We start from the raw sequence: 21,253 nt of genomic DNA, 5'->3' as shown, positions 1-21,253 counted from the left end.
AAACTTGAATGAAGTAATTTTGAATTAAATGTGGACTGTAAGGGAAGCTTTTCAGGGATTATTGTGCATTAGGTGTATAATGAAGGAAAACTTCACAGTGCTGGCACTGAATGATGAAAATATAAAACATGATCCATTTCCTAACAGACAATCACCTCAGCAAGCACCAAGAGTTCATCATATATGTAAATAGCTATTCTTGGAGAAATAGTCAATAAAGCCAAATCAATCTCCTTACTTTGGCGTGCTCACATAGTATGCGATATATAGACCCAAATCTACAATTGTTATTACTATGAATTCACCTATATTAACACCACACCATCACTTCTTAAGCATGTCCATCAAGACCACGCACATTTAAAGAAAGACTTGCATTTATATCGCGTCTTGCATGACCTCAGGACATCCCAAAGGGCTTTACAGCCAATGAAATACTTTTTGAAGTGTAGTCACTGTTGTAATGTAGGAAATGCGGCAGCCAATTTGCACACAGCAAGCTCCCACAAACAGCACTGTGATAACGACCAGATAATCTGTTTTTGTTGTGTTGATTGAGGAATAAATATTAGCCAGGACACTAGGGATAATGCCCCTGCTCTTTGAAATAGTGCCGTCGGATCTTCCATGTCCACCTGAGAGCAGAAGGGGCCTCGGTTTAACGTCTCATCTGAAAGATGGTACCTCTGACAGTGCAGCACTGCACTGCAAGATCCTACAAATTCCCTGGAAGGACAGGCACACCAACGTTAGCGGCCTTATCCAGGCCAACATCCCCAGCATTGAAGCACTGACCACACTTGATCAGCTCCGCTGGGCAGGCCACATAGTTCGCATGCCAGACATGAGACTCCCAAAGCAAGCGCTTTACTCAGAACTCCTTCACAGCAAACGGGCCAAAGATGGGCAGCGGAAACGTTACAAGGACACCTTCAAAGCCTCCCTGATAAAGTGCAACATCCCCATTGACACCTGGGACTCCTTGGCCAAAGACAGCCCTAAGTGGAGGAAGTGCATCCGGGAGGGCGCTGAGCACCTTGAGTCTTGTCGTCAAGAGCATGCAGAAATCAAGCGCAGGGAGCGGAAAGAGCAAGCGGCAAACCAATCCCACCCAACCCTTCCCTCAACGTCTATCTGTCCCACCTGTGACAGAGATTGTGTTGGAATGTACAGCCACCAAATAACTCATGTTAAGAGTGGAAACAAGTCTTCCCCGATTCCGAGGGACTGCCTATGATGATGGTGCACTGGAGTGTCAGCCTAGATTTATGTGCTCATTTGCTGATAAACTGAATATAATTTTCTAACAGATGTAACGCTGCAGCTCTGCGGCTAATTCTTACAAGTGCAGACTTAAACTGGGACACGGAGGATTCATTAGCAATTTAAGTGTAATATGAATGTAGCGTTTTTGCTCCAATATGCCCAGTGGCAAACAACATACACAACCTGGATGTATTTGCGCCTGACTTTGTTTTGGATAAATCAAACATACAGGAGAAATGGGCAATCGGAGTCTTTGTTTTCTGATAACCATTCAATATCACAAGGATAGCGCTGAGATGTCCTGCGCTGAGTAGATCATCAATAGCGAAAAAGGGCTGCGTAAATTCAAGTGTTGCATTTCCTGCCCGAGGCGAGCAGATTGAGGATTATATTTGGATCACCGACAACTTCCCCCTTAATGAGAAAAAGTCAACACGGTCTGTGAATTTCCCATGGAAGGGCAGATGCAGTGAAAGTGAGGGCTGATTGACAGTCATTGGATTCGGCGTGCCCAGGCTCCCCTATATGGATGTATGGATCGGTCTATGCTAATACTGGGAGACGAGCAGCTCGCTGACAGTAGAGGGACGAAGGGTCCAGCGTGTGAGCCGAGTCGGCTCTTCCAACAACCATGGCTGAAGGGGGCGAAGGGGAAGATGAAATTCAGTTCCTCAGAACTGTGAGTATCAACATACGGAACATCTCGACTCGATTAACAGCACTAAGCGTGAGCTATTTAGGGCTTCAAGTCGGGCTTTCTATGCGGTCACAAAACCTAGGCTCGCAGGCTGTGTGCATACAGTAATGTAGTTATCATGTAAACCGCCACATTGCGAAACGAAAGAGCAAGGTGTTCGATATTGGGCAGTTTTTGGTTTTTATTCCCTGCACGAACTTTCCCCTCTGAAGTGCAGCGCCTGTGTAATACATGTGATTTATGTGCAATGTTACTTGATGTTACATTGCAACTGTGTTGATGTTTTGACAAAAAGGACTGCAATTCCCATGTAGTCGTGATTATTCTATGTTGTGAACTTTAGAGCGTGTTTGTTGGAGAGTATTTAAAAACATGCATTCCCCGGCACTCGGTTTCGGAGATTATTTTAGCAACATTCCATAACTATCCGAGGATCGGAGTAACGCATTAACACCAGCTTGAAGTTTGTCACGTAACTGACTTAATAAAAGGTAGAGAGAAAATTTAAAAAATAGATTAAGTTAGAAGTGCTAACGAGTGGTTGATGATAACATCTGTGGAATATAGAGCTTTCCGAAAGCAGAGCTGTCAAGAAATAACTCAAACTAACTCTTACACAAACTGGATTTCCTCGGGCACTGGGCTTTCCCAAGCGAAGAGCGATTCACAGATCAACTTCAGTACAGAACGGCTGTGCCTATTTTAAGCGGGATGACTGTGGTGCATGCGAGGAATGTGCTGCCCGGTGTTGGACTGAAAGCGATCCGTGCTGGCAGCGCACACACGCCAACAGGTGCATTGTGTCATGTGTTCGCCCAGGGAGCCTAACTCGGGACATTGCCCAGCGGCTGTCGGAGTGAGCAGAGCGGGTCTGGGACACGGCGCTAGTTTAAGGCGAATGCTCAGAGTAGCATCTTTTAATTTCCTTGTATGAAATATGAACGCCCGTGGTGTGAACTTCATTTGGCAAGAGGAGATTTGGATATAAGTTCAACCTTCACCCCCCTTGTCATAGATCAGTTCAACCTCCTCTCCCCCACCTTTCTCAGTGATAAACGCCGACACTTAAACCTTAAAAACTCATATCCCCTGAGTTCCTCTCCCCCACCTTCTCCCTCGCAAACTCGTAGAAGAAGCACTGCACTTGTATAAGACTCTTCAAAAAAAACAGGCCAAAGACACGTGAAACTTTGCAAGTTAAAAGCGCTTTAATAGGAAATTTAGCCTCACCGTTATTTTCACAGCAAAATCCAGTGTTATCTCGAATATTATTTAGTTTCTTTTGGAGTTTAGTTTTCATCTCATTCTCGAGATGTGAGCGTCACTGGCAAGACACTGCCCGTCTCTATTTGCCCAGAGACGGTCGTGGTAACTGGCTTGCTAGGCCATTTCAGAGGGCAGTTAATTGTCAGCCATGTTGTTGTAGGACTGGAGTCACAGACCAGGTAGCAACAGTAGGTTTCCTTCCCCTTGGGCATTTGTGAACCAGTTGGTTTTTAACCACAGCCCAACAGCTCCATGGTCAATTACTTTTGCTATAGCTTTTATTTCCAGATCTTTTTAAAGAATTTAAATAGTGTTAGGGTGAACGTTCTGTTAACTCTGAAGATTTTATTTAAATAACTTTTCAAATGGATTTCTTCAGTTTAAAAACTAATTTTGTTTTTTCAAAGATTTAATACTCAAGTATTTTAGCTGGAGGTAAACGAGCCGCAGGTCACTAGATTCTAGTGGTGCGTTCTCAGTCAAACAGATTAATAGTTATTCAATACTGACCATAAATACATAATTAAATTGCTCTTTTACTCAAGTCTTTTTTTACTGGAGAACATGGCTGATAGACTGTGCCTTCTCCTGCATGAAACTGTTGCTATTATAAGAAGTTGGGGCTGCAGTTGCTTCTGTTTATAATTAATGGGCAATATTTTGTGGTCAGTGGGGTCGTTCATCAGCATTCCCTATAAGTTGTGCGACTGCATAGCTCTGCTTATCCCGCATAGCCCGGGTCGGTATTTCCAATGTTAAATTTCGCGGATGCGCAAAACTGTGAATGGGCTGCACAGCCCCTTAAAGGGGCCGCGCACCCAAAAAGATTAGGGGGAACATTGCCATTCATTACATTTTCAATTGCCCATAGACTTTTTATGGGCTTTTGTACTAGAAGTTCCTGTCAGCCAACTATAGAAAAAGCACAGCATCCTCTACAGAGCATCTTGGACCTGTGTGATTAGATCAATCAACTGTTCCCCACTTAACCAATCAGATTGAAGAATTGCTAATGAGCAGCACAGAGTTTGAACCAGAAGGTATCAGTTAGAATATTGAATTCAATGTCAAATCGGGTACAGAAAGCTTAAAAAAAAGAGAGGGAAAGAAAGATTGGATTAAGAGAGGGAAAGATGTAAAAGAGACATAAAGAAAGAAAAGATAGCAACTTCCTGATTTATGCATTTAATTGCATATGTGCTGTCTCTGGAAGTTGCTGTCCAATTTACTCGTTAATAACGGTAAGCACTGTTAGCCTCACTTATTTGTACTGCAAACCGGCCCAGTATCTTGTAATGACGATGCAAGGATGTGAATGCTGTGGTCAGTGAAGCCACAAACATTACAGAGTATGGGGCTGAAATTGCCAACCGCCCGAAGCAAGGCACACCTATCGATTCCGATGTGTTCTGACCGCCCCATGCCGCTGAAATTCAGCACTTAGGGTTTTTTTTGGAGCAGTGCGAAGTGGCCGTCACTAGTGGGGCGGGCGTGGGGGCAGGCAGAGTGACCAACATTGCAAGGCATCAGCATCGCGCTGATGACGTCATCGCGCTGGCACGTCACAACGTCTCTGCCCTTCAGTTAAAGGGGAGGGCTGCTGCGAACTCTGCAGCCACTTTAGTGGCAAACACTGGGCCACCAGGAAGGGTTTTGGCCAGGCCAGCAGCCTGGCACCCAAGAGGGGCCCCCCCCGCCAGCTGCATGTTGGTGGCCTGGCCGAACCCGCGGCCATAAGTGTCGGCATTACCAGTCCAAATTGTATTAACTTTTACATAACCAATTACATTTCATAGCATTGGTGCATCATCATCATCACTACAATGTGAATAAGTTCACCTCTTCTTGCCAAATCATCACAGAATTCATGGAACTAAATCTTAAATGGGTAAATTAGCAGCATTTCAATACTAAACACTAAAAGTATGTGAGATACTTAAGCAGATATAATTAACTGACACAATTAATAAACTTAAGGTTACAAAGGCAATTTAGGTGCATCATAACATCAACTAGAGTTTACCTAATATAAGTTATTGCTCTGTCACCATTCGTTAGACTTACACTTGTCCATAGACTTTCTAAGAGGTAAGTACAGCAACGTCATACCTTTCAATGTATTTGAATGGTGAGTCAGACGGTGAGAAGCTGTTTTGGGGAAGCTTTTGGAGGAGCAGGGCACCTTGGACAGCAACTTCCGGATTTCTGCGTTTAACTACATATGTGTGGTCGCTGGAAGTTGCTGTTCAATTTGCACATAAATAATGTTGAGCGCTGTTAAACTCACCATTATTTTTACAGCAAAATCTGGCCTAATATTAAGCTCAATGTCAAAGATTGACATAGTCAGCAAGGATAATTTATGATTGGACTCATTGTAGGAATTGGAGTAGTAGAGTTGGATGACTTGCTTCCTCTGGGACACTTCTGTTGGCACCATGCTCTATTTTAAGGAAAACTTGTATATACAATTAACACTTGAAGCATTTGCCTATATCTTCTGAACTTTTCTTTCAACCTATCCAAGCTTCTCTGATCTGCATGCTCTCTTTCTTGGAGACTTTTTGTTCAACTGAAAGTCTCTGAATCTGCCTGCTGTAGAATTTTTTTCCCTCTTTTTTTTTTCTACCCCCACCCTGTCCTTTTTGGGGGTATTACAAATCCCATACCATTTTAGTCAACCTGGGTGATGCATGTAGTGCAAAGGTTCACTTTTTATGTGTCAATCACCTTAAACAGACATCTGTCAAGGAATATATAATAAACCAATTTTAATTCCAAAACAAAAATTCAGACATGATTCTTGGCTCATGAGTCACTATAATTTCTTGGCTTTCATTAACAAAACAATGGAACAATGTCAGGTGAAAGTGCTGTTTTTCTGAGTCACTTGAATCATGCTCTGCCTCTAAGTTCACAGCATAGGTCTACCAGTTCTGGTTGTGAAACATTCTTTGTCTCACAGTGCTGTCTTGAAGTACCAAGGATTCTTAGCATTAACTCTTCCTGTTGTCAGAACTTTACTTAAATGCCACTTTCTCACAACAGACTTTTTAAAATACTTAAAGAAAATAAAAATCTTGCATTTTATATGGTGCCTTTCATGACCATAAGACGCCCCAAAGTGCTTGAAGTACTTTTAAAGTGTATTCACTGTTGTAACGAAGGGAAATGTGTCAGCCAATTTGTGCAGCGTAGTATCCCACAAACAGCAATGAGCTAAATGACCAAATATTCTGTTTTTAACTGATGTTGGGTGAGGGATAAATATTGACCAAGATATCAGGAAAATTCCACTGCCCTTCTTCAAGGCAAATATTGATAGCAGATTAAATTTCTATGACCATTTAAGATTTGCTCAGTTAATTATCAATAGCATTCAGTACTCACATGGATAGGCTTTTTTAATTGGATATTCTTATTAATTTAAAAGAACAGATTACATTTTTGGGGATATATAGCAATATTCTAGGCTTATGGAAAATTGAAATGATTAATGCAAATAATTTTAAATACATTTGATGAATTCCATCTCAATCAAACACATTCATTTTAATTGCGATGAATAAGTATGATGCAAATCATCACCTGATTGCACCGATAAAACTACCAAAGTGTTTTACCTTCTGTGCCTTATATAATCCCCATAGCATTTACAATCTTATGCAGTAAAGTACATAATGACGACATTACTATATTAGCGACTGACCATGTTGGTAAATAAAATAATTAATATGATGCTTTATGCGTAATGAAGGCTAGTGAAGGAAAACAAAGTACAGTATTTTTTTAACCTATAAACAAAGAAATAGCTAGAAAATAAAGGCAAAGGCTTTTGTATCAGTTGTTACCACATACTTAAGTGTAGTTTGTTTCACATTGTGGCATAAAGAATGCCTTTGTTTTGCATGGTAATTTGAAATACTGTGTTTATAATATACAGATTATCTCATAAGGTTCCTTAAATTGTCAGTCATCATTAAATTGGCAATTAACGTATCCTGTTTTCTAAAATCAGAACTAATTATGTAAATGTGGAGTTTCTGAGCACATTCATAATGAGCACAAATGAATAAACAAATGGAAGGTCTTGTAGATAGATTGAGATTATCATTGAGCTATTTTTTAGCTGGATTAATAAACCTTTTGACACTTATGCCAATTAAATGACTTGTTAGCTGCTCGAGAAACAGGAAAGATCCTTAATACTGGTGCTTTGTAGTTGGTTGCTTTTTTGTTCCCTCTAACAATTGCATTCTCAGGAAGAACAACATTTTAAAACTACCTTCCTGAAATTTTCTCAAGAAGGTCATAAATTGTAAGGAAAATTGCCATTTCTTAGAAATTTCTGAACAGGGTATCAGAATCAGGATTTGTTTTATTTTCCACCAATATAAAATATGTAATATGCAACTGTGTTATTAATTTATTTAGAATGGGAACAATAAAAAATAATAAATTATACCTTGACATTATATAATAATTTCAGATAGATTATTTTGTTCGAGATAGGAAGAGGTAATTAAGTAATGAACCTGTCAACCTAATGACCAAGGCAGACATTAAAATAAGAAATTATAATGGACTAAGTACATTACTTGCAGAATAGTAATTTGTATTTATTTGAATCTTGAACAAACTCCTTCATTACAATAATGGACGCTATTTACCAAATTGAAATTGAACCACTTTATAACAGGTGATCAATCTATGATTCTGCAGAATAATGTGTAATGATTCTATAGTCAAAGGCCTACATCAGTGAAAACCACTAGTAATTTGTTTAATATGTTTTAAGTGTGATAATTTGTTTGCAAATGTGAAAATTGTTTAAAATGTTAGAATGGTTCAGTATTTTTAATAATTGATTGTGGACAATTCTCTTAAGTATTCTTGACCAAACCAGGAGACAGAAATGAGTCTGAAATGTCAGCTAACCTTTGCTTAACGAGGTAACCGTTGACTATTTATAGTCATGAGGCATCTACTGCTTAAAATTACAAATTTCTCAAATAGATAATGGATCAATTAGTTTAGCATAGTCAATAGTTCACGTAGGTAATTTTATGAATTGAAAATGAGTAGTCTATTAATATTTATATAAAAGCCCATTAGGTGCAGTAATAGTAATACATTTTGGAGTTCAGCTTAAGTAATTGTTGTCAAATTAAAATTTGAGATATTATTACTTTGTAACACACTCCAGAGTGTGAGTGTGTCAGTCTTTATAATATGTAGACATGTAGTGATTTATTATCATTTTTAAGCTCTTGGTGTTCATGTGTATTGGGATTTCAAGAGGTTGGGTAGCTTACCTCATGTACTACATCTTTAGACAAATAATGGCATCTGCCTTTATTTTACCAGCTAGGAAATATTGCAGTTTCTATGTATTATTGTACATTTATTGTACAATAATTCACATAGGCCACATAGTTCGCATGCCAGACACTAGACTCCCAAAGCAAGTGCTTTATGCGGAGCTCCTTCACGGCAAACGAGCCTAAGGTGGGCAGCGGAAAAGTTGCAAGGATACCCTCAAAGTTGCCTTGATAAAGTGCGACATCCCCACTGAAACCTGGGAGTCCCTGGCCAAAGACCGCACTAAGTGGAGAAAGTGCATCTGGGAGGGCGCTGAGCACTTCTAGTCTCAACGCCGAGAGCATTCAGAAATCAAGCGTAGGCAGTGGAAAGAGCTTGTGGCAAACCAGTCCCATCCACCCCTTCCCTCAACGACTATCTGTCCCACCTGTGACAGAATCTGTGGCTCTCGTATTGGACTGTTCAGCCACCAAAGAACTCACTTCAGGAGTGAAAGCAAGTCTTTCTCAATTCCGAGGGACTACCTAGATAATTACATTTATTGTACTTGAGGCCTGAAAGATCTTACTTGTACATAGTCCCTCTCTGCAAGTAACATCGGTAATTGTTTCTCAGCAAAAAGGACTAAATCTGGCAAAATGTTTGATCATGATCAAACAATAATTTGGCAGTAAACGAGGTGTCTCCAACATTAGTGACTTTCTCTGGGGAAATTTTGCACTAAAATAAGTTGGTACACGATCAAGTGGTGAAGTTCAAATACAGATTTTTTTGTGAACAGTAGACACGCTTAGCTTCTCTCAATAGTGTGCAAGGCAGCGTAACACAGACCTCACTTTAGATTGGCATAAGTCCAACTATTTCTTAAAAACTATGCCCTTCAATCATGTGAGCCACACGTTCGTCTGTATGATGTAAACAAATATTTAAAGAACCTATTGTAATTCTATTTTATTTTTAAATCAGGATACCCTATGCCCTCATTCCTGTGGCGGCTTTAAAAAAAGAAACATTTTATTTCATGTTAGAGTTTTTCCAACACTGCTGGATTGATAGATGCACTGGTGGGTCTGTTGCACCTGTCACAGTCCCATTGGACAGCCCAATCAGCAGGCCGGGGCCATTGGAGGGAGCAGTGTGCGGCGGCATACCACTGCAGGGAGCAGCACGCGCTGCTGCAGGAGGGTGACAGCTACGAAGCCAGGTCGTTGATTGCAGTGCAGGTAGGCACAACAGGAGGGGCGAAGGAGCAGCAAGAGTCCATAGAGGGAAGTGACCGGGGCCCAAGAGAGGCGTGAATCTGGGGCCCAGAAGAGGTAAGAGCTCAGGGGCAGCACGGGCCAGCCCACACTGCGATATGTATACGTGCTCGGTCTGTGCAGCAGAGCTGGTCTCCAGTTAGTCTTGGGTAATCCTTGCCACTGGACCAAGACCTAGCTCTGTCAAGCCCATGTGGTGGCTGGTGTGCAACAGCCACCATACGTTTAAAAAAAAATCCAAGCACAGGCATCTTCCACCCTAATATTCGGGACCTGGAATATTAGGTCCTTCATTGAAACACCTGTGAACTCATCCCTTTTTGGCGTGGAAACAAGTCATCCTCGCTTCGAGGGACTGCCTATGATGATGATGATGATGGGCAGCCCAAGAAATAGTGTCAAGATGCTTATGGATGGGAATGCACAGCTCCATTTTACTCTGCTCACCCACATTGAAAATGGCAGCGTTGGCAGGGTATGAGGAATGCTACTCTGCTGGAAACTAATTAGAAAACAAATGTCATTCCATTTTATCATCCTCCTACAGAAGACAATTATCTTTTAATAAATGGAATCCAGAAAAAGATATTCAGAGAGAGTATAGAAATATTACCATTGGAAACATAATATTTGTAGCCACATTCTAAATAAATTAGTGAAAAGAAGCTTAAAAGTTAACAAAAATAAATACTATTTCATTTTATTTGGAAGGGTGAAAGTTAAAGGTTATTTTTGTGAGAATGTGTTCTGGTAACTCTTATTTAGAGACTGATTTCTTCTGGAAGCATACAGCGTTCCAGCTTGGTTCTCCCTGGTATAAAATTAGATGTAGAAAAGCTGATGTTGCCAAGATGCATGCAATCCCTGCTCTCATCTGCCTTCTGAGGCCATTGCACCAGCACTACTACATCAGTAAAGTGATGACACATACTAACTGGGTGGCAGATAGGATTTCTAAAGAAGTAACTATTTCAGAACAGCAATCAGATCGTGGCACTATTAGTATTCATCTCTGTGTGAAACCATAATTTAGCATATTGATTTATAACTGTATCACAAAGTAATGCTTTGCCTCAGCAGAGATTACAATAAAATACTGGAAGACAAAAGCATACTGTTATTGTTAACCATTGTTTTTTTCTCATAAATGAGCATATTTAATCTAATATCTAGAAAGAGCAGCTATGTTTTATGAATTTATTTCTTTGTGATAAAATTTAAAAAATCTAATCCAGCATGAAAATTTCAAAGTAATAAATATCGCTATTCCAAGCTTGATACAGGAATGTAATCATTTTCTTTTATAATTACTGTTTTTAGCTAAGACATACTTCATTAAAATTCCATTGTGAACTGTAGGCTCTGATTCTTAAATAAGCAGAGCAACTAGTAACAATTTATACTATATTCTTTTAGCAAGGACATTTATAAGGGTTTAACTATTGCTGATATAACATTAGGCATTACTTCATGCAAAATTTAATTTCATTTCAGTGTTATGACATTGTTATTTTTCTAAAATTCATATAATTCTTGCACCCTTTTTAAAATTATAATTCCATAAAAATATTTGTTATGAATTGTGAAAAACATCATATTTTTCCCCTGAACAGTTAAATGTATTCAGTTTCCTTTATTTGAAATGAATGATATTTGTTTTCAAAGTATTATCTGAAAAGAAAAATCACAGTTGATTGTCCACATGTAATCCATCAAAATATCAGAAACTGGAAGCAAGTTTCCACTAGTCTAGAGATTATGAAAAGTCTCCTTTTATACAAAATAATGGCATTTATAATGTGATCATTTGCATATCATTGAGACTGAGTATTTCACTTGTATTGCAGCTTCTGCTTGGAAAATTAACAATTCTCTTTCATAGATACTCACATTTTGTCATTTGTACTATCTATTCCAATATATCTTCAATTTTTCATATAAACACATTACACCGATCAGAAGTACAACTCTCTAAATAAATAATTAAATTTTTAAAAACTTCACAAAATTATAGTAGCCATGATAAATGTGACTAACTTATTCTTCTCATTTGATACATGGTCTAATTTGAATATTTTATGAGAAATATTACCTGCAATGACGACAACCGTGTAATTTGAATTGTAAACATTACAGCTTAGAAGAATTCCATTTGGCTCATCGAACTTGTGAGTATTAGTGATTCCACTGGAGCAATTTATTCTAATTGGATTTTGCTCATGTTGTCATGCTGGCAAATCTGAATATGGTAACAACAGGGATCAGTTGTACACATTATTTTGCCTTATTTTAAAAGTTAATTAAGATGGGATATGATACAGATTTCCAAACAAAAGTGTTTTTATTGTTTTGTGTTGCAATCTTAATTATTATATAAAATCACCCTATGAAATGCTTCAGAAATATTTTAGATGTATCTATGTATAACATATTAAACATCTTTTTTCCACACACACAGGGTGATTTTAGCTCAGCAGAAACTTGGCAGGTGGGCAGTTAAAATCATGCTGGCTCTTACCTGTCCAAAAGCCGCCATAATTGAAACCTATGCAATTTTAACCTGCTCTCCTGAGCAGGCAGCAAGGACATGCACCCAGACCCAACAGGGTCCTTCTTTACATATGATTGTTGCGGCCTGATGACATAATTGAGGCCCAACTATAATTTTAACTCCGGCCTGAGCAGAGAATTCTCCTGGAGTTAAAATCAGAGTGATGTTTGTGCCAATTGACTTCCCCATGATACGTTTATAATGGAGAGTGCCTTTGTAAACTCATCACTGTGGCCACCGGGTTGTATAAACTGGCCACTGGGCTCCCACAATTCTCTCACAATGCTTTTGGATTTTTTTTTCCTCCGTAGCTGACATTAATCAAAAACAAATAATTTCATCAGAACATGGTTCAATTTATCTTTTAATACTTTCAATAAGGTTTTTATTTAAAGGCCCAAAAGTCTGGGCTTGGAATTATATTTTTGCCCAGAGCTGTAACGTTGTATGCTGAATTTGGAATGTGCCGCGTGAACATGAGCAGTGTATCTAATGTACCAAGATATATCTGTGGTGTCCAGTCAGCTTTACTGAAGAATATGTTTCTTTAGCATCGAGCAGTTTCTGCTGAAAAGTTATTTTTAAAAAAATGTTGAAATTCAAATTTAATTATAGAAAAGCTGGACGACAAATTTCATGACATTTTCTAAGGTAAAATTCATATTGATTTTAAAAAAAAAGGCTGTATGTGATGGAGAGACAAGAGTGAGAGACAGAAATGTTTTTTCATGTAATGTGACTTCAATTTCCCCCAAAAAATGATACATTTTGAAGCTAGCTAATTATCTCACCAATGTTTTGTTGGCAGTTAGAAAATGTCTATGCCAATAACTTACACCTATGAGACAGATTATCATTTTTAGTGCCTATGAAACAAAGCGAGAGGCAGAAAGAAAGAGAATAGAAAGCCAGACAGGCAATCTCCCTAATTTGTGATTTTTTGAAAAAAAGTGTAATTTTGAAAACAAACTGGCCTTTTTAAGGGAAACTCATAAGAAGGTACAGGGGGAGAGGGATGAGAGGATGATGAGCTGGCCTTTGGTATTTCACCACCTGTCCTGGCTTGAAGTGAATGGGAGTGGGGTTAATGGATGGAGAGTTAAAGGTGAAGTGAATGACGGTAAAGCAAAGGGGAGGGAAGGTTAAAGGGAAGAGGTAATGGTGGGAGTGAGGGGAGGAGGTCAGGGTAGAGTGTGTTATGAAGCGGAGAGGGTAATGGGAAGGTGTAGTTGTAGGGGACACAATGGGAGTGAGAGGTTGGGAGAAGCACAAGTGATTGAGAATGTGAAGGGAGGCACTGAGGGCATATTTTCTGCAAAACCCCACCCTAAATCATGACTATCATCCATCATATCCCACCTGAAAGGAAAAAAAAGAAACCCAGAAAAAAAAGTTAAAGGGAGAGAAGTAGAAGATAATAGAGAGGCAGACAGAACCAGAGGAGGAGAGAAAGAGAAAGAAACAGCTACACAAAGACAGAAATGACAGGTAAGAGACTATATTCTCTGACTTGCCATGTTCAATGCCATGGGTCATCAGCTAATAATATAATAAAAACCTTATTACTATGCACCCCATCTATCAACCTTTTTAAATTTATAAATTCCTTTGCTCATATTTATAATGAAAACTGCCAACATAAACTTGTCACATTGTAATTATGACTTCCTGCCAGTGGAGTTCATCAGAGCCACCACTAGCAGGAGCGTGTAATTAAAGAAATAAGTAACTTGCATTTATATAGCACCTTTCACAACCTCAGGATGTCCTAAAGCGCTTTACAGTCAGTGAAGTACTTTTGAAGTGTAGTCACTCACATAATGTAGGAAACATGGTATGCTAATTTTTGCACAGCAAGCTGCCACAAACAGCAATGTGATAAGGACCAGATAATCTGATTTAGTGATTGAGGTTGAGGGATAAATATTGGCCAAGACACCATGGCGAAATCCCCTGTTCTTCATCAAAATTATGCCATGCAATCTTTTACGTCCACCTGAGAGGGCAGACGAAACCTCGGTTTAACATCTCATCTGAAAGATGGCACCTCCAAATGCGCAGAACTCCCTCAGGACTGCACTGAGTGTCAAGCTATATTTTTGTGCTCGGGAGTGGAACCCACAACGTTCTGACTCCAAGGCGAATGTGCTACCATTCAGCCATGGCTGACACATGACCAGTTTACCTCGGCAGTTTCCATTATAATTGTGGACAGAGGAATTTATAAAGGAGATATAAAATTTAAGGACAGAATGTATAGCTTTAATGTGGGAATGAATTATGTCAGTGCATCCTGGTACAATTACTCCCCACTCTCGAACACCAATTCACATTAAGACCACGCTTTGTCTTGACTTCCCATGAGCAATGCCACGAGAGAGCAACTAATATATATATATATATATATAAACATCAGACTCACATTTCCTCAACAATTTCTGCTATTCCAAAGCAGTTACTTAATTTACAAGTATGAATTTCTGGCTTGCGAGCCATAAATTCTCAACATATTTAGCTGTTTGATTGCCCTTGAACCATACACACAAAAGTAGCATTAGCTTTTAAAGGCCCTGAGATGTCACCAGCTAGATATGGATGAGGAAGAAATCTCTGCTCAGCCGACAGAAGAAGTCTACATTCCCATATTGCAACATACGACTGTTCCTTGAGTAAAAACAAAAAATGCTAAAATTACACAACAGGCCCTTCATCATCCGAGAAAAGATCAACAAGCACCTTTATGTGACTGAACAAAATCAGTGAGTGGGGAGTAAAAGCCACAAAGGGGCAGTTAATACAAAAGCAAAATGTTCAGCCATGAACTCATTGATTGGTGGTGCAGGCTCGAAGGGTCAAATGGCCTACTCCTGCACCTATGTTTCTATGTAAAATACTACGAATGCTGGAATCTGAAATAAAACCAGAAATGCTGGAAATACTCAGCGGGTCAGGCAGCATCTGTGGAGAAAGGAATAGAGTTAATATTTCAGGTTGATGACCCTTCGTCAGAACTGGCAGTTAAAGAGGCAGTTACTGTGGGTTTAATGATCTGCCAACAATTTTTTTTAAATTCGAGATGAAAAATTGCTGGATGATATGCAAACAATTAAGTAATGAAAAGTTAACAAAAATAATGTGGTAAATATCTCATTAATGTGGTTAAAAGAAATGGGAATGACAAAGAAAGGATGAAAACAACTTCAAGATGAAGTCGAAGGTAAATGAGAGAGACAACTAGAGATCTGAAGTTGATTAAGTCAATGTTAAAGTTCCAAGGAGAAAGATGAGATTCTGCCCCCGAAGTATCATAGAAGGCTAAATATGGAAAGGTCAGAATGGGAATGGGAGGCCGAGTTGAAGTGGCTAGCCACAGGAAGGTTAGGATCTTGGACAGAACAGAAATGGCTGGTAAAGTGGTTACCAAATCTATATTTGGTCTTCCCAATATAGAGATCGCATTGTGAGTCGTGAAAACCGTATGCTAGATTGGAGCAAGCGCATGTGTCTTGTTGTCACACACAGAAGGAGTCTTTGGGCATTGGGCAATAGTGTGGGAAGAAGTAAATGACAGATGTTGCATCTATTACGGTTACATTGGAGAATGCAGGTGGTTATTTAGGACGTAACAGTTTCTCCAGAAATCAGAAAGGAGAAGGGGAAATAAGATGTTGGCTGCAGAAAAACCTCAACTGAAAGAACAAAAAGGCTATTTTAGATACTCAGATCCAGGATCATCAAAGTAGATATGAAAATATGGAGGAACTGTTTAGAAAATTATTCCAGGGTATTTAATCTGCATTACCCAGAACTCTCGCTCATATGTTAACCACTCTTTGTGAAGAAAATATATTGACATCAATTCTAAATTTATCCTTCATTAGTTTGAATTTATGTCCTCCTGTCACAGTTTAATTTGATGCAGTGTTCTGAATTTACCTTTTACTATTTATACATCTAAGGTGTTAGCTTGTCACTTAATTTCAATGCTGAAAAGCCCCAAGCTCCTCTAGTCTTTTCTCACAACTCAGTACTCTGACTGTCCTTTACGATTAGGGATCAGTCTATGGTTCTCCTCTGTACTGCCTGCAGAGCTCACACATTTCCCTTGCATCACCATTGTGAGTTGACACAGTGCTCAGTTAGTGTTTGAACTAACCAGAATACTGTACAGTTGAAGCATGATTGCGTGCAACTTATATTCTCCTGTTCTGACTATATAATTCAGCATTTTATTTGCTTTGTTGCTTGCTGCTCCACAGAGATTGTTCGTTGTGTGTGCTGAGTTTACTAATATCTCTTGATGTCTTTCATCTTCATCTCAGCTCCTCCAACATCATACATGGAGTAATTATGAAAATAAAGACTTGCATTTATATAGTGCCTTTCACAACCACTGGATGTCCCAAAGCGCTTTACAGCCAACTAAGTACTTTTGAAGTGTAGTCACTGTTGTAGTGTAGGAAACGTGGCAGCCAATTTGCGCACAGCAAGCTCCCACAAACAGCAATGTGATAATGACCAGATAATCTGTTTTTGTTGTGTTGATTGAGAGATAAATATTGGCCAGGACACTGGAGGATAGCTCCTCTGCTCTTCTTCAAAATAGTGCCACGGGATCTTTTACATCCATCTGAGAGAGCAGATGGGGCCTCAGCTTAATGTCTCATCTGAAAGGCAGCACCTCCAACATTGCAGCACTCCCTCAGCACTGCACTGGAGTGTCAACCTAGATTGTTGTGCTCAAGTCCCTGGAGTGGAACTTTGAACCCACAACCTATTGACTTAGAAGTAAGAGTACTACTCACTGAGCCGCAGCTGACACTAATTGCCTCAGCTGGTCTAAGCTGGGAATTGATGGGCATACCAGAGTTAGCTTCTGTGTCTTTGAGCAAGGAAGAGAAACCATGTTACCCTCCCTTGATTGTCGTCCACTGATGAGGGAATACATATGTTTGGATGCTGAGTGAGGATAGGACAGGCTTAGCTATAATTACTGCTATGGTAAAATAGCCTGCTAAAACTTATTCAGTTTGACATGTAAAAATGGGCACTTGAATAATGCACCAGAGGATCTGCTAATGGAAATATATTTCATCATGAGTCACTTCCTACAGGAGGACAAATTGGAGGAGGAAAAGAAATATAGTACTGTCTTAACTAAATGGTGTGCACAATTCATTCCCCAGTGACTATTGTCAGAAACAAGTGCCAAGTAATAATGGCAGGAGGGTTTTTGGCTTCCGAGGTAAGTATATTTAGTTGTGCAATAAACATTAGTCGATCCAACTTATGTTCCCTGAAATGATCAAACTCTTTCTTTAGGGGAGGTGTTGTGCAATATGTAGGTTCATGTAGTTGCAGTAATTACTTCAGTCAAAAAGCATTGAAAGGAAGGAGAATCTCAGAAGATGTGAAGTAAGTGCTTTAGTCTCCATGCTAACATCAGCAGGCTAAAGGTAGCAATAGATTAATTTAATTAGATCAGTGACATAGAATTTTTAATATAATTAAATTTGTCATTGATTTTTATTCATGACAGTCGCATCAATATCCACGCCATACAGCAAGAATATATTTTTCTTAGAACAAAACTTGAGGTGAATAATCTTTTCCAGCAAAGGATGAATGGTTGACAGCAGTACCATATTCACTAGAATCTTCCAACGAGCTCTTTTTTAAAGTTGTTAATCAACCAACATATTAATTAGATTAGGTGGTATGGTATGGAGTTTCCGCTAGTTGTGCAATCGCTTAAATGCACCCAGAATGTGCTGGACACAGTCGGTTTTGCTAAGGCGAGTTCACGCTCAAGTTTCTGGGCAAACTCATTAGCATAAACCCAAATGTAAAATTTCCTATGACTCAGTGTAATTGATCAACATAATCGATTGGTGACTGGAACAGAGTATCCTCCAGCATCATAAAGAGGAGTGGGACTACCAGGAAATGAGATCATCTTCAACTGACTGATTTTGATTGGTCTTACTTTTTAATTGGCTTCAATTGATTGCTTTAAATTTCCATTGGTCCATATGATCCTGTGACCAGCTGTCAATTAAAGGTACACAAGTGTGTCATCCTATGCTGCAATTGACTAAATTCAGTTCAATTTGTCTAAATTCAAAGTAATTGCAGCAGCAGAAACACAACAGAGTCAGACTTCAATTGAATGCTGGTCACTGCAGGTACAGGTGATTAATGCTGGATGAACGTTGAGGGGTGAATGGGACTTGGTGCGAGTTAGGACACAGGCAGCAAGGTTTATGGAGGGTGGAAGATGGGAGAATGGCCAGGAGAACTGTTATGTATGCAATAACTCGATAGACTGAATACTGTAAACTAACACAGGTACAAACCTGGCTCTGCTTTATTAGGGCCCAAAATGAATACATTACATGATGGCTTGCCTTTTATACCTGGGCCGCACACATGTGCGTACAGCCCAATACCCTCCGACGGTCGCGCCACTTGGTGGTGAGTAACCCCAAGCATACATACATGACAATATCCCCCTTTAAGATATTAGTAATAGTCTTTTTACAAATTGAGATGGTCCAGGACTATCCACTCACGAGTTGATCGTCTCAGTTCAACTCCAGCCTTGCGCGAGCGTTCTGAGTTTGTTATAACTGGGGGCTGGGTAGCCAATCTGATGGGAGTGGCAATGACCATGTCAAGGATTGAAAGTCCAGATTCATTGATGACAGCAGAGTCCTCTGATGACTGAGGGTAGGTTGGTTGGTCACTGATAGTGTCTTCCACAGACTGTTCCGGTTCATCCGTGTGCCACAGCTTTATCTGATCAACATGTTTCCTGCATGTTTGCCCATTCTTGAGCTTGACGATAAACACTCTATTACCCTCCTTGGCCATAACAGTACCGGCAATCCACTTGGGACCGTGACCATAATTTAGTACATACACAGGATCGTTAACAGAAATGTTGCGTGACACAGCAGTGCGATCATGATACCACTGCTGACTTTGACGTCTATATTCAACATGATCGTTCAAGTCAGGGTGGAAAGGAGAGAGCCTGGTCTTATGACCACTCTCCATCAATAGTTCAGCAGGGGGGACCCCAATAAGCATGTGGGGTCTTGTCCTGTAACTAAGCAATATCCATGACAAGCGAGTCTGCAGTGAACCTTGAGTTACACGTTTCATACTCTGCTTGATGGTTTGGACAGCATGCTCTGCTTGACTATTAAATGCGGGTATGAACGGTGCTGACCTCACATGTTTGATACCATTGAGTTTCATGAACTCTTGAAACTCCAGACTAGTGAAGCAAGGTCTGTTGTCGCTTACAACGATGTCGGACAGACCATGAGTGGCAAACATGACATGAAGGCTCTCAATGGTAGCTGTGGATGTACTGGATGAATGATTATACACTCTATCCACTTGGAATATGCATCCACCACAACTAAAAACATTTTTCCCAGGAAGGGACCTGCAAAGTCGGTGTGGATCCTGGACCATGGTTTAGATGGCCATGACCACAGACTCAGCAGCAATTCCACTGGTGCTTTCCTTAGCTGCATGCTAGTGTTGCCCTGATGCACACATGATTCCAGATCAGAGTCAATTCCAGGCCACCATACATGAGACCTGGCAATGTTGGAGCATGCAACCAACTCCATATGATGAAGTGTCACAGGCCAATACTAGACGCTTACATGGACCATAATGTACCAGCAGCTTGTTAGAGCAAAGCTCTGTTTTGAGATGCACCCCAAACCCAGTTGTCGCCTTTTCTTAGCAGCATGTGTAGCGGCTCTAATAAAGTGCTCAATCTAGATAGGAAATTACCAAAGTAGTTGAGTAGACCAAGGAACGAACACACCTCCGTGACATTCTGAGGCTTGGGTGCATTTTTGATGGCCTTGGTTTTCGAGTCCGTAGGCCTGATGCCGTCAGCAGTAATTTTCCTCCCCAGGAATTTGACTTCCGGTGCCATGAAGATGCACTTCGAGCGTTTCAGTCTGAGTCCCACTTTGTCCAGATCCTCTTCCAGTCTCTTCCAGGTTGTTCAGATGTTCGGCGGTGTCACGACCTGTGCCCAGGATGTCATCTTGGAACATGACAGTTCGAGGGACGGACTTCAGTAGACTCTGCATGTTCCTCTGAAATATGGCTGCAGCCGAGCGAATTCCGAAGGTACACCTGTTGTAGGTAAACTGTCCTTTATGAGTGTTGATGCACGTAAGTTTCTTCGACATCTCGACCAGCTTCTGTGTCATGTAGGCCGACGTCAGATCTAGTTTAGTGAACAATTTCCCTCCCGGTTAACATTGCAAACAGGTCATCAGCTTTCATTAACGGGTATTGATCCTGTTTTGAAATTCGGTTGATCGTAACGTTGTAGTCTCCACAAATCCTGACCGTGCCATCATTCTTCAACACAGGAACAATGGGGCTGGCCCATTCGTTAAATTCAATTGGTGATATGACCCCTTCACGCTGGATTCTGTCCAGTTCGATTTCGGCCTTCTCCCTCATCATGTACGGAACCACCCGAGCTTTATGATGGATGGTTCTTGCATCCGAGTCCACATGGATCTGCACCTTGGCTCCCGTGAATTTGCCGATGCCTGGTTCAAACAGCGAACTTGCTCAGCACGTGGAGTATCATCCTCTGACGACAACGTTTTGATATCTTTCCAATTCCATTTGATTTTTTCTAGCCAATTCCTGCTGAACAGCATTGGACCATTGCCTGGAACAATCCATAACGGTAAATCATGAACCGCACCATCAAACGACACCTTGACTACTGCACTACCAATCACAGTTATGAGTTCTTTAGTGTACGTACGCAATTTAGCATTGACTGGACTCAGCTTAGGCCTCACAGCCTTAGTGTCCCACAGCTTGTCGAATGTCCTC

The 21,253-nt window shown here is 40.2% G+C and overlaps 1 protein-coding gene across 4 annotated transcripts in view; it reads left to right on the top strand.

The window, feature by feature from the left end:
* Window positions 1-1,831: 1,831 nt before the first annotated feature.
* The window catches only part of ryr3 (ryanodine receptor 3), a 561,329-nt gene continuing 541,907 nt past the window's right edge, over window positions 1,832-21,253 (top strand). For 3 of the 4 annotated variants that reach the window (XM_070878984.1, XM_070878982.1, XM_070878980.1), the window contains exon 1: window positions 1,833-1,945. In XM_070878984.1, coding sequence (XP_070735085.1) covers window positions 1,898-1,945 — 48 coding nt within the window. In that variant the 5' untranslated portion in view covers window positions 1,833-1,897. Of the gene's footprint in view, window positions 1,946-21,253 lie in introns of all 4 variants that reach the window. The other variant, XM_070878983.1, reaches the window with a different exon arrangement.

This window comes from Pristiophorus japonicus, chromosome 4 (genome assembly GCF_044704955.1).
Source record: "Pristiophorus japonicus isolate sPriJap1 chromosome 4, sPriJap1.hap1, whole genome shotgun sequence".
Classification (NCBI taxonomy): domain Eukaryota; kingdom Metazoa; phylum Chordata; class Chondrichthyes; family Pristiophoridae; genus Pristiophorus; species Pristiophorus japonicus.
The sequence above is the reverse complement of the archived record's forward strand: the minus strand, read 5'-3'. Positions and strand labels throughout refer to the sequence as shown.